At 38.6% G+C, this 16,035-nt stretch overlaps 1 protein-coding gene across 1 annotated transcript in view; it reads left to right on the forward strand.

Annotated features, from left to right (window-relative positions):
• The first annotated feature begins 3,838 nt into the window (after positions 1 to 3,838).
• The window catches only part of LOC149848175 (DUF21 domain-containing protein At1g55930, chloroplastic-like), an 87,776-nt gene continuing 75,579 nt past the window's right edge, over positions 3,839 to 16,035 (forward strand). Inside the window, exons 1-3 of the mRNA XM_089981681.1 lie at positions 3,839 to 4,602; positions 5,257 to 5,354; positions 5,497 to 5,590. Coding sequence (XP_089837807.1) covers positions 4,045 to 4,602; positions 5,257 to 5,354; positions 5,497 to 5,590 — 750 coding nt within the window. The 5' untranslated portion in view covers positions 3,839 to 4,044. The remainder of the gene's footprint in view (positions 4,603 to 5,256; positions 5,355 to 5,496; positions 5,591 to 16,035) is intronic.

A 16,035-nucleotide genomic window follows, 5' to 3' on the forward strand; every position in this document is an offset into this window, starting at 1 on the left:
TTATCATTTGGGTCAGTTCATCAAGAGTTGTGACCCTTTAAAAAAAATCTAACAGAAAAAATAATGGTCACAAAATTTTTAAAACATGTCTTAACATTAGTTTGAAAATACACATCGTGTTTGAATTTTTTTTTTTTTAACTAGGCTGTTACAGATTTTCAAGGTTTTATGTTGACCAAGGTCAAACAGTCACAATGGTTTAACTCTCCCAACGTCATTTTGAAAATAAACTCAAACTTCATTTTAATCGAATTCTAACAGTCACAAAAATTCAAAAGACAACTGTCCTAATGTCATTTTGAAAATAGACTTTAACAGTTACAAAATTCAAAAGAGAACAGATAATTTTGAATTCAGAGTCGGATTATGAACAGTCAATTTTTTTTTTTGGCCCTAACGTTTTGAACTCAAACTCAAAAGGTCTTTCTCTCTTAAAACTCGTCTTCTTCAAATTGTTTGTCGTTTTCAATTTTGTCTTTTTTTTCAAAATGTTTTCAATGTCTTCTTTTTTAAATTGTTTCAATGTCTTAAAAATTTATTTTATTCTCTAAAAAACATCTTTCTTAAAATACTTTAAAAAAGAAACGCCTTTCCCTGAAAAAAAATGACTATCTTTTAAAACATGTGAACGAAGATCTCTTTTTTATTTTATTATAAACACATGAAACTGGAATAATAATAATAATCATTCTCAGAAGAAAGAAATTTGATAGTGAAGAAAACTCTTTCCTCTTGTTCTTCCCAGTATGGAATGAGTAAAGAATCAAGCATTAATGGTTTCTATCGGTTATTAATGTCTAAAATAAATACATGTGAACAAAAATACCTATATTATATAATTTTGTAATAAAAAACATCTGTCAAAAAATTTATTTTTGACATTTATTATGTTTGGAGTCATCAAAACTTAACTTATCGAGATAGTCATTTGCATGACTCAACAAATTGTGTCAACTTAAATTAAATGATTGTTTGGTGTAGTGGGATGGTGCCTAGGCCATTAGGTGGGTGGTTTAGGTTCAAATCTCATGAGCATCATCCCCATGTGATCGTGACCTTTTGGGGGTGAGGGGTAAGCCCTCTGAGTTTAACGTTGTCAGGACAACAACCGTAAGGCAAACAAAGCCAATGCAACTATGTCTATGATCTTGGGAGGGTTTTTTCGAGTAAAAATCAACAAAAAAACCTCTAAAAAGAAAAGAAAATCTAAATGTGGTTGTCCTAGCATCCTAGAGTCCATAAATTAATACAAACAAATAATTCTTAAAAGCTTTAATTTTCAAAGGGATATATGTGACAATTCTTCCTAATTATACTATAATGCTTACATGTCTAAAAACATAAATATGCGTTACTTAGATGTCTAATAATTAAGGGTGTCAACGGGCCTAGTTTACCCGGACCCGACCAAACCAAACCTTATAGGGTCTGGATATTGTGATAAATAAGAAGACCCGATTAAGACCTAGGTCCGGACTCAAAGGTCCGATTAATAAATGGATCTGGGTATAGTTTGAGAAATTTTATACCAGACCTGGATCTGACCTGAGTTCCATTTAAGACCCACAAATTTTCAATGTAAAAATGATAAAAAGTATGGTTTGATTGGGTATGGTCCGGGTTTGGTTCATGTAGTTCTCATCGAGTCCGGGTATGGTTTTTGTTATAGTGAACCCGATTAAACCTGAGTCTGGACCCGATACCATACCTAAAAATCTGGTCCAAGTTTGGTTCCACCTGGGTCTGCATGACCTATACCCAACCTGTTGATACCCCTACTAATAATAATCAGGACTTGGGTGTCGTTGACCTCACCTCGAGATTAGTGGAGGAGAACTTCATCATAGAAAAAAAAACCAAGTATCCGTATGTGCTTGTGTGTATGCATATCGCATGCATAAAGAGTCAATTGCCATAGCTGGATTGTAAGGTCACACTATTATAAAGGGCAGTCCGCAGTCCCTGGTTCGAATCCCAGGTTATTACCCAGCTTTCTTATGAAAAAAAGTGATGATAACTTCAAAAAAGAGATTGAATTCTGAAATTTTGTGTTGCATGAGGTAGAATTTTCAAGATTATATTTTTTTCCACTAAAGCACAACTAACCCAAGTCTAGATCAGGAAAAAAGAAAAAAGAAGGGCATATAAGATGAGAGCATATACATGAAGTCCAAAATAAAAGAAGAGGAAAGAAAGATAAATATGCAATTGAATACATAATGATAAAAACCTTTTGTACATTCCAAATGAATGAATTCTTTATAATACAGCCACGTAAATGGATATAACATAGGCGTAAAAATATAAAACATTGGTAAAATAGTAGAAAAAATATACATTTTTGAATACGCATATGTTTTTGCTTATATTTTTGGTATGACAAAGATTTAGAATATATCGTTACTTATTTAGTTTTTCAACTACATGTTGGTGATATTATTACCATAAATGTTCCGAAAAAAACAAAAGAATCCGCTCATATATGTAGAAGAGATATGTCTAGCATGTGCTTTCTACAAAAACAAAGTATTTTGAAAAAAAATTGAATTTGGGTTAACAACTAAATGGAAATTATTTAAAAAACAATTGCAATATCATGTTTTATCCCAAAAGGAGATAACGTGGCAAGATCACAAGAACAATCAAGTTACGACACAACCCATTTGCTCAACCAAAACAAACGGATAGTGAGGTGGAAACAAAAAAAAAGTATATAAATAAAAAGCGATCCATCCTTTTATCTGCAAAATCTCCTCCACCTTTTCTTTTAGCTACCTTAATACGTAAACACTGTCTTGTATAAATGGGACACCACATTGCAGGAACTCGAATTTTGAGTTCCATTGGGAGTCTAATTCATCACACCCACCTATGCTAGCTCGAACCCAACAAAACTGTATGTTGGTCAGGTCAACCTCATAACTAGGGGTGTCAACTGGTCGGGTTTGGTTCGGACTCAGGTAGAATCAGACTTGGACATGATTTTCGAGTATGGTATCGGGTCTGGATCTGGGTCTAATTGGATCTACTATAAGAAAACCATACCAGGACCTGATAAGAACTACATGAACCAGACCCGGTAAAATAATATTTTTTTTTATCATTTATACATTAAAAATTTGAGGGTTTTAATTGGAACTCGAGTCGGGTTCAGGTCTGGTATAAATTTTCTCAAATTATACCCGGGTCCATGTATTAATCAAACCTTTGGGTCTGGACCAGGTCGGGTCTTATTATTTATCACCATACCTGTACCGTATAGGTTTAGTTCCGGTAAACCTGACCTGTTGACACCTCTACTCATAACCAACATAGGGATGTAAACGGCTCTTATTCGAGTTGAATGCAGCTAATACCATATTTGACTAATTAATTGAATATTAGCATAACAGATTCAAATTCGGATTCAGATTTGGATAATAAATAAATAATGCTAAATCCGGGGTTTTACATGTAAATGGATTCAGATATCCATCAAATTCGAATATTCAGCAGATGCGGTAACAATAAATCAAGATCACAACCACCCCTTTGGCCACTCCGACGACACCTCTGATATGCTTTTATATCGACAATGTTGAGATGGGTGGCTGTAATACAGCAGAATTGTACTCATTTACAGTTATGTAATACAGCAGAGATAGATAGATTATAGAGGGAGAGAGAGAAGGAAGCTGTCACATAGACACGATGCACATAATTTTTTTTGCACACTTTTCATCAGCTTTTTAAGTAGAAGCAGAAGACAATAGGACACGACACGAGCGTAAAGGTGAGGTATCCCTGTGAGAAATGGATGAAGCCATCTGTTAATGCTTTGAGATTTGTTATTCCCTTCGAGCAAGGCCACCACAGAAACAGCAACAGGCAACAAACGGGGACACTCCCTCCCCCCTTCCCCCTCCTCACCACCCCAAGAAAAAAAAGCTCTTCAGAGTTACTCTAAACCAACAATTCACAACACCTAGCTCCGAACAATGGCTCTGATGCGTCCTGTTAGCTCTTCATCAGCTCCCACGTAGCCCTCTCACTCCCTCAGCAGTCATGGCTCTCTCAGTAGACTCCCCCCTTCTTGGATGCTCCTGCGCCCTCACCACCCTCAGAACTCCATTCATTCCCTTCGGAGATCGTCTCCTTCGAATCCCCGCCCGGATTTTGCCGGTTTTCGCGTTCCCGAGTTGCGGTAACCGGGCGGGATTGAGGGTTTTCCCGATAGTCTGCGACTCCGGATCAAGGAGTTTCAGAGGCAGGGAATGGCGGTGGGTACCTCCGGGAATTCGTGGAATCGGTGACCGGAGAATCGAACTTTTTGGTGGAAATGTTGGGGTTTCGGTGGGGAAGGCGAGGGCGTGGTTCATCGTGATTCTTTGCGGCATTCTGGTGGTTCGTTGCCGTTCAGCTTTCGCGGTGGAGGGCGTTTCGGAGGTGGGGCTGAGAACGCTCGGGCAGCAGGAGGGTCTGTTCCGGAGCGTGTGGCTGCCCAAGATTCTGCAGGTGCTGCGGGTATTGAAGGAGCAGGGGCTGCTGCTAACGGTATTGCTGGGATTGTCGGCGTTCTTCTCGATGGCGGAGACTGCAATTACGACGTTGTGGCCGTGGAAGGTATGCCTGCTTTGGTCTGTTTGGGTGTTTTTGTTCATCATGAACCATTAGCATTCTTTTTTTTTTTTCAAATGTAGTTTGGCTCTTCTGATTCATTTAGTGCTTCTCTTTCTCTCTGAATGATTTCCAATCGGAAATTTGGTGGAATCAGGTAGTTTCTTAGTTTTCTGGGTGAGGTAAATGTTGCTTGAAGTTGTAGGGGAACATGATATACTGTACTTGGGTGGTATCTTTACGGAATAAGGAGTCCGTTCATTAAGGGATATCTGTTCTGGAAAATTGGACCTTGGGGAATTTATAAGATATTTGCTAGGCATTGCAGTACTCACTTGTATGATTCAACGCACAGTTTGAGTTTTTTAAAAACCAAGTTGCTTAAACAACAATCTTCTATACTATAGCATCTGGGGCGATATGTGACTCCAGATATTAAATTCACTGTGAATTTAATATCTGGAGCACAATATATGGCATTTCTGAATGAAGAACACCTTACAAGTGCAATATTGGTGGTGATTCTACTGTCAATTGAAATATGGTGTAATAATTAACTTTCAAAAGCATAGGAATCAGTTTGTCTCTGTGTATCCCATGTCGTGTTCCATCGTTTTGCCTTCCTGTTGACAATTTTTTTTTTCTTTTTTTTCCCCTTAGGTTCGTGAATTGGCAGAAAAAGAAGCTGAAAATGGTGTCTTCCGAATGCTTCGCAGTGATGTTACGCGATTTCTTACTACAATACTTATTGGAACAACGTGAACGCTATTTCTTGGCCTTTTGTTTCTCAGTTTTAGCTTTCTTTCTTTTGATCTTGCAATTATTTTCTAAATGTGTTAAGTGGTAAATCAAATGCTTCTTGAGTCAAAGATGACATTTTTTTTTGTTATTTATGCTCAGTGTGGTCAATATTGGGGCAACTGCACTTGTGACAGATGCAGCAACTGCAATATTTGGCAAAGGTGGAGTTAGTGCAGCCACAGGGGTTATGACGGTATGTTTCAATAAGTCTGTAGGTTTTGCAAAGCCTCATCTGGTACTTCTGTTTAGTTATTTGAGACCTTTGTTCTTGTAATATTTATAGCTTCTGTTCTACTTTTCTTAGGATATTCATTATCAAATATACCTTTCCTTTTGTTTGGAAATTGTCCAAGAGAGCTTATCTAATGTTGTGAACCTTTGAGGAGGCGTTTGGATGACACAAGAAATGCTGTTTAAAAAAATGACATTTCTTGTGTCAAACTCAATTTTATTATATAGAGCAAGTGGATCACATCTATATGACCTTTTTGACATCCAATCGTTTGTTTGAAAGGCAAGGACCCTTTAAATATGATGGCATTGAGATCTATGTCACATGGATACGATTATGGATGTGAGAATGCAACCATTTTTTTGAAGTTTCCAATATGAGTTTTATATATATAAGTCAAAATGGAATATTTATGTGACATAGGTTGAGGCCCAAGGATATGAAAGACAGTGAGCCCAAGACAAAGGCCTAGTCGATAAGACAGACAAATGAGAAGAGGTGCTTTATTTGCTCCAAAATTGACTACGAGATTGCTCAGATAAGCCTATCCTTGGAAATGGAGAAGGAGCAAATAGAGCTATGGATGGAGGCGTTGGGCTCAATTAAAGGACAAGCCCACAATAAGGTATCTAATGTATGTTGTCTCGATGGCCTTCAACAGACGGGATGCAAGTCAAATTCTGGCTGTCAACTTCAAGGTGGCACCCATTATTGGGATAGCAGAGGTGATTTCAGTACAAGTTTCAAGTTGGTTTAGGAAGGTCGACTTCATGGTAGTTCATCTTTTGATGTAATCCTTGACATTTTCTTGTTGAATTATGCTAAAAAACTTCTAAAATTCATTTTGAGCATTTGATAATAAGGCCTTGTGCATGGTGCTAGCAACACTTTAGGGAAGACAAAGAGCATAAAAGCGACTCTGCAGGCTGCAACTAAAGCAAGGGATAGAGAAAAACTGTGAGAATGTGGTGGTGATGCTGCCGAAAGAGGACTTGTCCAACCAATTGAGAGTCCATTCCAATAAAGCCTTCATTTGGATGCACCGATTCTTGTAGTTGTCTTTGGACAAACAAGGGACTTGAGCTTGAAGCATCTATTATGGTACTAGAGTGCTGGATCGATTGATGGGACCTCTCCAAGATATGTTCGAATAGATCTTGAAGTGCCTTCTCCTGAATCCTTTCTTTAATCTATTTTCTTGTTCGATTCTTGTTCTTTGACGTGTTTCCCAATCATCGTCTGGTCTTTCCTCTTATTTTTTTTCTACACATTTTACTATGATATATCAGATCTGATTTGTTTATTCCTTTGGAAAATCAGATCTGATCGTTGTGATCCTCTTTCTCGTCTCATCTCTTTCGTATTTTGGGTTTGGTATCTATATCTATATCTATCTATATATATATATATATATCAAATCTTAATATTTGTTCACGTCTATCTGATTTTTCTTTGCTACTAGAGTGCTTTAATCTTGTGGTCCACACTCATATGCATTGACATGAAGATTTTAGCGTATGCACCATCACATCCACTTTTGTGACTCAAGCGTGAATTCGATCATGTGAATTTGAAGTTTTCTTGCTTGTGAAAGCTGTGCCAGACAAAAAATGACAGATTTATTTATTTATGGTCATTTATTGCTTGAGATTTGGTGCATGTTTGTGTGGAGTCAAATCAGGGTTACCGAAAACGCTGTAGGACTCGGGGAAGTGCGCTTCCCCGAAACACGTTTTGGAAGCGCAAAACGCGCGTGGAAGCGACCCTTTTAAATAGGAAGCATGCTTCCCCTTATAGGGAAGCACACTTCCCATTATGGGGAAACACGCTTCCCGTTCGCTTCCCACTCACTTCCCAATATCAGGAAGTGATTTTTTTTTTAGGGGGCTTGGAGTCTTTAACAAATTTTTTTTGCCCAATATCAGGAAAACTCGATTCGTATTCGTTTCACACTCGAATCCTAGGTCACTTTCCTCTTCGTTTTCTCTTCTCTTTCGGTTTGCTTCCTAGGTCACTTCCGGTTCTCTTCCTTTTTCGCTTTCGAGATGATTCCCGGTTTGCTTCTAAGTCATCCCGCACTTTTCGCTTCCTAAAATTTTAGAAGTGCCTCGCTTCCCGAATCACTTTATGCTTCCTCAATTGGCAACTCTAAGTCATATTGTCTTTTTGATTGGCCCTACACACATTGTCCTCTTTATCGGTTACCCTTCTTCTGATCATCTTTATGTTATCCCTCTTTCATATGTTATCCCCTTTATTGGTCACCCTTCTTTTGTTCATCTTTCCGTTTGCTTGTCTGCATTATTTCATTTGCTTTCTATCATTTATTATTCATTGATTATCATGGATTTTGGTCTTCAGTCATCTTCCCCAAATCTATCTTCTACATTCCTTCCTCAGTTAGTCTAAAAAAAGATCATCAATTCTAACTTTTTAATATGAGAAAGGCAAATTACTCGTTTCATAAGGAGTCAAGATCTATTAGGACATATGGATGAGTTCGTCCCGGTCCCACTGGAGTTCATGGCACTGGAGGATAAAGATGAGAAAGGGCATATAATTGCAATGAAGCAGATCAGGAATCCAGAGTTCATCACTTGGATGAAAAAGAACCAAGCACTTGTTGCCTACATCACATCCACTCTTTCTCAGGAGGTGTTGATCGACATACCTGATGATTGCACAACTTTTCAGTTGTGGGTGTACTTGGCCTAGACTTACTCTTAGATATCTGAGTCTAAGGTCATGTATCTAAGGCGAGAGTTTCAGAATCTAAAGAAGGACAACAACACAAGTATCATGGACTATCTGAACAAAGTTAAGAGCATAATTGATCAGCTTGCTCTTATTGGATATGAGGTTTTAGATAAAGATAAGGTGCAACAAACCCTTAACAGGTTAGGTTTAGAATATCATGTTCTTGCCATGACCCTGTCATGGCTTGATTCTCTTCCCACTTTTGAGAATGAGTCCCAAACTGCTAGCTTATGAGATGTCACTTAAGGATAATGTAAACAAGAGTCAAGGGGATTTACATGAGGTTCTTTTCACAGGATTCGCCCGTGGTGGAGGTCATGGTTTTCGTGATGGTAGATGTCGTGGTTGAAATAATACATGTGGGCGTGGTTTATTGCCTACTCCAAATACACCTCCTTTGGTGAATAACCAAAGAGGACGTGGTATCCTTGCCTATTACTTGTGCAAAAAGCTTGGATACATAAAAACAAATTGTTGGTATAAGGATGACCCCAGGTACAACTCTGAAGCGAATATGGTACAAAACAAGCAGAAAGGTGAAAATCAAGGGCAACAGAAGACTCAACCGAATGGAACTAGGAGTCCCACCAACATTACTTTGGACAAAAAATCTCCTCCTGGAAGCACTTACCGGCTTGAATTTAAAGCAAAACGAGCAAGGGATATAGTACATTGATTCTAGGGCAGCAAATCATATCAACGGTGACGTGGGTAAGTTTTCTGAATTAGTTCCTTATCATGGAAAAGGCAAAGTTATAACTGGTGATGAAGCTTGACACCCCAGATCACATGGTCAAATTTTTGTTCCTATGTCTAACTCTGAGTCTCTTTCTTTGTCAAATGTTCTTTATGTTTCCAATGTTAAGAAAAACTTGATTTCTGTTTTTAAACTTGTGGATGATGCTAATTCTAGCATCGTATTTACCCCTAATTCTGTTTATGTGAAGGATTTTCTCATGAAGAAGGCGTTCACTGAAGGGAAAAGATGGAGAAATATGTATATCCTCAAGGAGAGTCATGTGAAGCCCGTCAAGCAAGATTCAAATATGTTGCCAAAATTGGAGTTGCTGCCATTGTCATCTTCTTTTGTTTATGTTTCCAGTGTTCATAAGTCCAATAAGCCTAAAATATGACATAATCGTTTAACTCATTCTAGTAGGTCTTTTAGTGAGAAGCTTGTCTCTAGTTGTTTGATTCCTGAGTCTAATTTAAATAAGTTGTCCGAGGGTTCTCTATATTCAAGTTGTCAAGTATGCAATAATCATGTATTTTCTTTTTCTTTATATGATAATAATACTTCAAGACCTTTTGAAATTATTCATTCTGATGTTTGAGGTCCTATACCAAAGAATTCTTTGTAAAGAAGTAAATATTATGCCATATTTGTTGATGACTTCACGCGATTTTCATGGATATATTTTATGAAGCATAAGTCTAAAGTCTTCAAACATTTTTCGTAAATTTTATGCGTTTGTCAAGAACCAATTCTCTTCCTATTGTTAATTTTCAATGTGATGAGGGTGGAGAGTTTTGTTTAAATGAATTCATTGACTTTTTACATGACAATGGGATTAATTGCAGAATATCATGCCCATATACTACTCAACAAAATGGCATTGCGGAAATAAAACATTGCCACATTGTGGAGAGTAGTTTGGCAAGTAATATGCCTTTGTTTTATCGATGGAAGCTTTCCACTCTTCTGTGTTTGTAATTTACAGGTTGCCGATGAAGAAGTTGAGAAATAGGTCAGCATTCTTTAAGTTGTATGAAAAGAATCCTGACTATAATGAGTTGAAGGTGTGAGACTGACATTGATGAAGCCTTAAAGACTAAATTTGACAAAATGGCTTGTGTATGCAGATTTGTTGGCTGTGCAGATAGATCTGAGGGATATTGTTGCTATGATCCCTCAAAAAGGTGCATTCGGAGATCTCAAAATGTAGTGTTTGATGGGTTGTTTAAAAATGTGTCCAGGGACATAGATGTTCGTGTTGAGGTTAAAGATACTGTACAATCCAAGCCTTATCAGCCATGGCTCAATGCAGAACTGTTTGCACTTCCTGATCCAGAATTTGTTTCACAAGACGATGTTGGTAAGATTTCAGATCCAAGCAGTGAAGTTGAATCAAGGGATGAGCAGTAGACAGTGATTAGTTAGCCTATGGCAGAGTTCCAAAGGTATAAGGAGGGTGTAGTATACATCCCATGGCCAAGAATTTCAGAAATAGAACCAACAACTCAAGAAGTTCAGCATGCTGAAAATGAATTTATTGAACCAATGATATCAGGAAGGATTCGGCATCCGATAGAAAGATGGGTGAGTTATGACAGTTTTTCTGTGGATCATCCGTTATTCTTAATTGAGATAAGTAAGCATGATGAGCCTAAGTCATACAATCACGTAGCTAGGAATAAAAGGTGTGTGGAAGTAATGAATGAGGAGATGAAAGCCCTACATGAATGCCAAACATGGGAGATAGTACCAGGTCCTAAAGAAAAGAATGGGTTTATAAGATAAAAGTATAAGTACAAAGCTAGGCAACAGGCTATACTAAAGAATATGTCTTAAATTATGATAAAACATTTAGCCCTGTTGTCAAAATGTGTACTGTCAGATTAATTCTGTTGTTTGCAGTTGATTATAGTTGGCCTCTGAATCAATTAGATGTAAAGAATATGTTCTTACATGGGAGTCTTAAAGAAGTGTGTATATGGAGCATCCCTCAGGATATAGTGTTGAAGACCCCAGATCATATGATCATATTGCAAATTGAAGAGAGCGATATATGGCCTAAAACAAGCCTCCAAATCTTAGTTTGAAAGTTTTTCATTAGAGATTCAAAGACATGACTTCCAAAGATCGCCCTTTGATCACTCTCTATTTATATATAAGAAGAAAGATATTATTCTTTTGTTTATTTATGTTTACGATATTATAGTGACAAGGAATTCAGAACAACGTATTAAAGAAAATCAAGTTTTCCTTGGCACAAAGTTTTAGATGAAAGATCTTGGGAAGCTGAAGTATTTCTTGGGTGTCGAAGTGGACAGAACTCAAGATGGTGGCCTCCTCCTGACTCAACATAAATATACCATGGATTTGCTTGCCAAAACTGGTATGAAGGATTTTTAGCCGGTTTCTACACCAAGTCTGATACATCAATGATTGAGTAGTGTAGAAGAGGAATTGTATTATGATCCAACTGAGTACAAAAGTGTAGTAGGTTTCCTTTAATACCTAACTTTTACCCAGCCTGACATTATATATGTTGTCAATTAAGTATCTCAATTCATGCATGAACCGAAAAATTAGTCATATGGAGGTAACAAAGAGAATATTGAGATACCTGAAGGGTACCGCAAGAGATGAATTAGTCTGCAAGAGAAGAGCACAAGGAGAGCATATGTAACGACCCCAACTCATACCCCTTGAAAAACACAATTTTTTTTTTAACCATTGCGGAAAACTTCTCAGAGACCGGGGTCCTCACAGTTCCAATTTCAATTGGATAGCCAAACACTACAAAGGGACTTACATTTATCATCCACAAGAACCAAAGCAAACCTCTTTATTTATGAATCAAAATCCAAGTCCAGAGACAGTGTTCTACTCAACAGAAAATAAAGTAGCAACTAACTGAAACAAAAGAACTGAAAGAAACCGCAAAACTAAAAGAATGAAAAAAAGAGCTACTCTATCCGCAAGTGAAGCCGTAAAAATCCAAGCGTGACTCTCGTGCCCTCCCAGGAGCTGCTAACTTCACTGATCACTTGTTCCTGCGAAAAACCAATAAAGTAGAGTGTCAGAATCGAAATCCTGAGCACATCTACTTCTTTGTGAAACAAGTGAGACAAATGATTAAGATAAGATATCATGCAATAATTTGAGGAAAATGCAAATATGACAATTTATAGCATTTAAGGAATTTTTCCTGCAACAGTTACAAGTGCTAAGCATGTAGAAACATTAAAGCAGTAGCGAGTAACAAACCTTCAACATGCAATAAGAAGTAAACATCATACACTCACTATCTTGTAATGATTGAGGGAACAATTAAAATATGCATGATCTAATGCATAACAGGAAAATACATGACGTATATGCAATGCATGAATCCTTTTATTATCTTTCATTTAAAATTCTCTTTTCCATATGCATGCTCTATTAAATGCATACAACTTTAAGTTTCTCTTTTTAATTACCATTGCCCGCGGATACACCAAACGAGTATAATCCCCGAGGTTAAGTTAGGTTCCAAAGGTAGCTTAACACACAAGTTGTATTTTATTTACTGGGTCCCAAACTCAGCCCTCGACCGAATCATCTTCGTAACATTAGACTTCCATATCTAATACCGGGGACACAAGGAACATCCCACGCCCACAAATGCCACTTCCTTGATATACCAAAACAACAACTGTGTCAAACACACCACCCCCAGGTCAAGTGACAGGTTCTCCCTAAAATCGTGGTTAGGAGAAGGAACCTCAATATCGGGTTCAGGGGACAAAAATAAAGCCCACAGAGTTTTTGTATCCTCACAGTCTCTCTAAGACCGGATCTCTAAGATCCCCATTCTCCAGATGGGAGACTGCAGAACGTATATTACACTGTTATTAATTATTATCCTTTATTAACAGTCATTTATTGACATTTGCAATACCAGATGCATAAATAAAAGCAAAAGCTCGCATCCACCCCTGCGAGGACCCTTACAGGACTCCGGCCCATGAGGAAAACAAGAACAATGTAGTAGAGTGCAGTACCACCAAGTGTGATTCAAGTGATGCAATTAAGCATATAAGAAAAAGCAACCCAACCGACGACTCTCCAGGCCGGTGATGGTCCATTTAGGCCATCGATGCATCACATCTCAAAAGCCAAAGTAATGTGTTATTTATAACACCAAACTCATGCGCCCAAATGCACGTGCCCTCATGCAAATCAAGGCTTATTCATAAGCATGAAATTTTCCAAATCACATGCATCCTTGTCATGTGTATTTCTTGCATAAATATATGTGTCTCCGTGCTAATGCATACTCCCTTGGGTGCGGGTGCACGTGAATATATATAAACCCACCAAATGTGCATGTTCATATTACATAAGACATTAATAATCTGGCAAACGCATGAGAGCACACTTTCATATGTATTATTGCATAACCACAAGAATGCTCATTATAATAAAAATCTATATATATTAAAATTCACATTTCCTACTATCAAAACACATAATTCAACATATGTCTGGGCTGCTAGTCGGGTATGTCAACCCCGGACTGGACAACCTGCGGGTCGATCCGACGAAACAGTTCAGCCGACCTTGTCGGCTGGCCCTATCAACACATACACAAGTGTAGTTATATGTGTACACAAACAACCAACACTTGCAAAAATTCTGGTTTGCATAGCTGTATACAAGCTGTCATTTTTTTTTTCACAAGCCAACACTGGGCCTGCCTCAGCCTTGCTAAAACTCGCCCAACACCCAGCTGACCCTGTCGGCTGGGCCTCCTGTGGCCCTTCCAGCCACTGGGTATTCAATGGGGTAATTACCCCTTGTTTCTTCCACATGCCAGGGATACAATTAATTACCATTAGTGCTCACCCCTAAGATCAGTTTTATATCTTCAATCAAATAAAACAAATGCATAAGCTAAGTTTGGATGAGTCTACAATGTCAGATACGTAATAGTGCCCATCGTAGCTAACAACTTGGTGCCCTTACCCATACAAGCAAATGATTCAACCATCCTAACATCTATCAAACTTGCGGTATGTAACATTCTTGAGAAAGATTAACTTTCTGTAACTTCAAATCTTGTTAACCGAGTGTAACACTTAGCCACCTGATTTTAAACATTGTGATACAGTACAAACTGGATTTATCAACCGACCGAAATCTTCCAGACATGCCCAACCGATCGCTCGGCTGGGCCTACTATCATGGGTACGGCCTGACAGGCCAACCGAACCGGGTTCGGTTGGTCTGTCAGCCGTCACCCACACAATCTCGATGGTCATATATAAATTGTTTTTCTTGAGAAACAATGAAAAATACCGAAAATACATATATGCAATAGTAGAAATCGTGGATCCACTATTCCACCATGGGTTTCCATAAAAAAGATGCATGAAATCCATCTCCACCCTATTCCTCAATCGATTCGCAGAGAGGTACCCGTACCTTAGTGTTAAATTGTAATTTATAAGACAATGTATTTTCTATATATATTTTATATATATAAAAGAAGATACATATACATATATATATATTTCATATATGTATATGTATTCATCTACTTGTATATATAAAATATATATTTCTTTATTGTATTGGCTGTAGGGGTATTTTAGTCATTTCTATATTTTACGCATATTTATGTTTTTGAATATGATTGTAATTATTCCTTTTTATTTTTTTTATTTTTGTAGTTTTTTTCATTTCTTATTTTTGTTTTTTTATATAATGTTTTTATACAAAGTCAGTGGTTGACTGTGTACAGTGTACAACAGTCAGCCATTGACTGTGTACACAATTTTAAAAATATAGACGTTGGGCTGCCTCCCAACGTCTCTAATAAGAGCTGTTGGGAATAGCCCAACGTCTCTTAAGTTTGCTTATAAATAAGGCTACATGAGCCCATTGTATGAGGTATTAGAGTAAGGAGTTGTCTCCTTAAGCTTGTAAACAGTGTGCATTTATTGCACTTTCTTTGGTGTAAAGCTTATAAACACTGTGCATTTATTGCACTTCTTTTGTTGTGTAAAGCTTATAAACACTGTGCATTTATTTTGTGTATTGAGTATTTGAAGTATCAAGTTATTTGAAAACTTGATTGTTTGCAAGGATTCTTCACACTTAGAACCGACGCTTGAAGGGAAAAACTCAGGGATACCGATGGCGAGGAACGACTCAATCAGGCGTCGTCTGAGTGCCTGCCGAACATAGGAAAGAGGTCACAACAGGGAAAAGATTTAACGAAAGGAACAAGGGAGAACAACCCAGAACACGGACCTATGTTCGCTGCTCGTACCTAAGGTCGCTGTCTTCACAACGTACGCATGCTTATCCCCTAGCCCCAAGGCATCCCCACACTTCGGTCTAAGGGGTGCCCATGAGATTTGAACCTAGACCGCCTGCCTAGCAGCGTAAACCCCATCCCACTACGCCAAGTCCCTTTGGGCCTATGTTACACATCGGCTTGCGCAGAGGGGCGTCACCCATGGGGATCGAGCATTGACTGTCCTGCCTAGCAGCCAAGGCCCAACCCCACTACGCCAACCCTTTCTTTGGGTTTTGAACCTGCAACATCCCACTACAAGGAGACTTGCGCTGACAACTCCTACCAACCACGCGGAGCCCCGTTGGTCTCCCCGAAAAGAGGGATCAGGCTGGGGCATCAGCCTTGCCTGTTGGCCAGAACAAGAGAGAAGGGGCGGCAGGGGCCTCCGGCCCCCTGTCGACCCTCAGCAGAGCCCCATGGTAGAGGTGGCAAGGGCGGCAGAGGCGCCGCCGGCCACCTGTCGATTCCCTAACGGGCATAGGGGGTGGCAAGGGCGCCACCGGCCACCTGCCGTCCCGCGGCAAGCCCCAAAAAGGGGAAAGAAAAAGGGGGAGACACGGCAGGGGCCTCCGGCCT

Source organism: Nuphar pumila, chromosome 1, assembly GCF_984573655.1.
Source record: "Nuphar pumila chromosome 1, dmNupPumi1.hap1.1, whole genome shotgun sequence".
Lineage (NCBI taxonomy): Eukaryota > Viridiplantae > Streptophyta > Magnoliopsida > Nymphaeales > Nymphaeaceae > Nuphar > Nuphar pumila.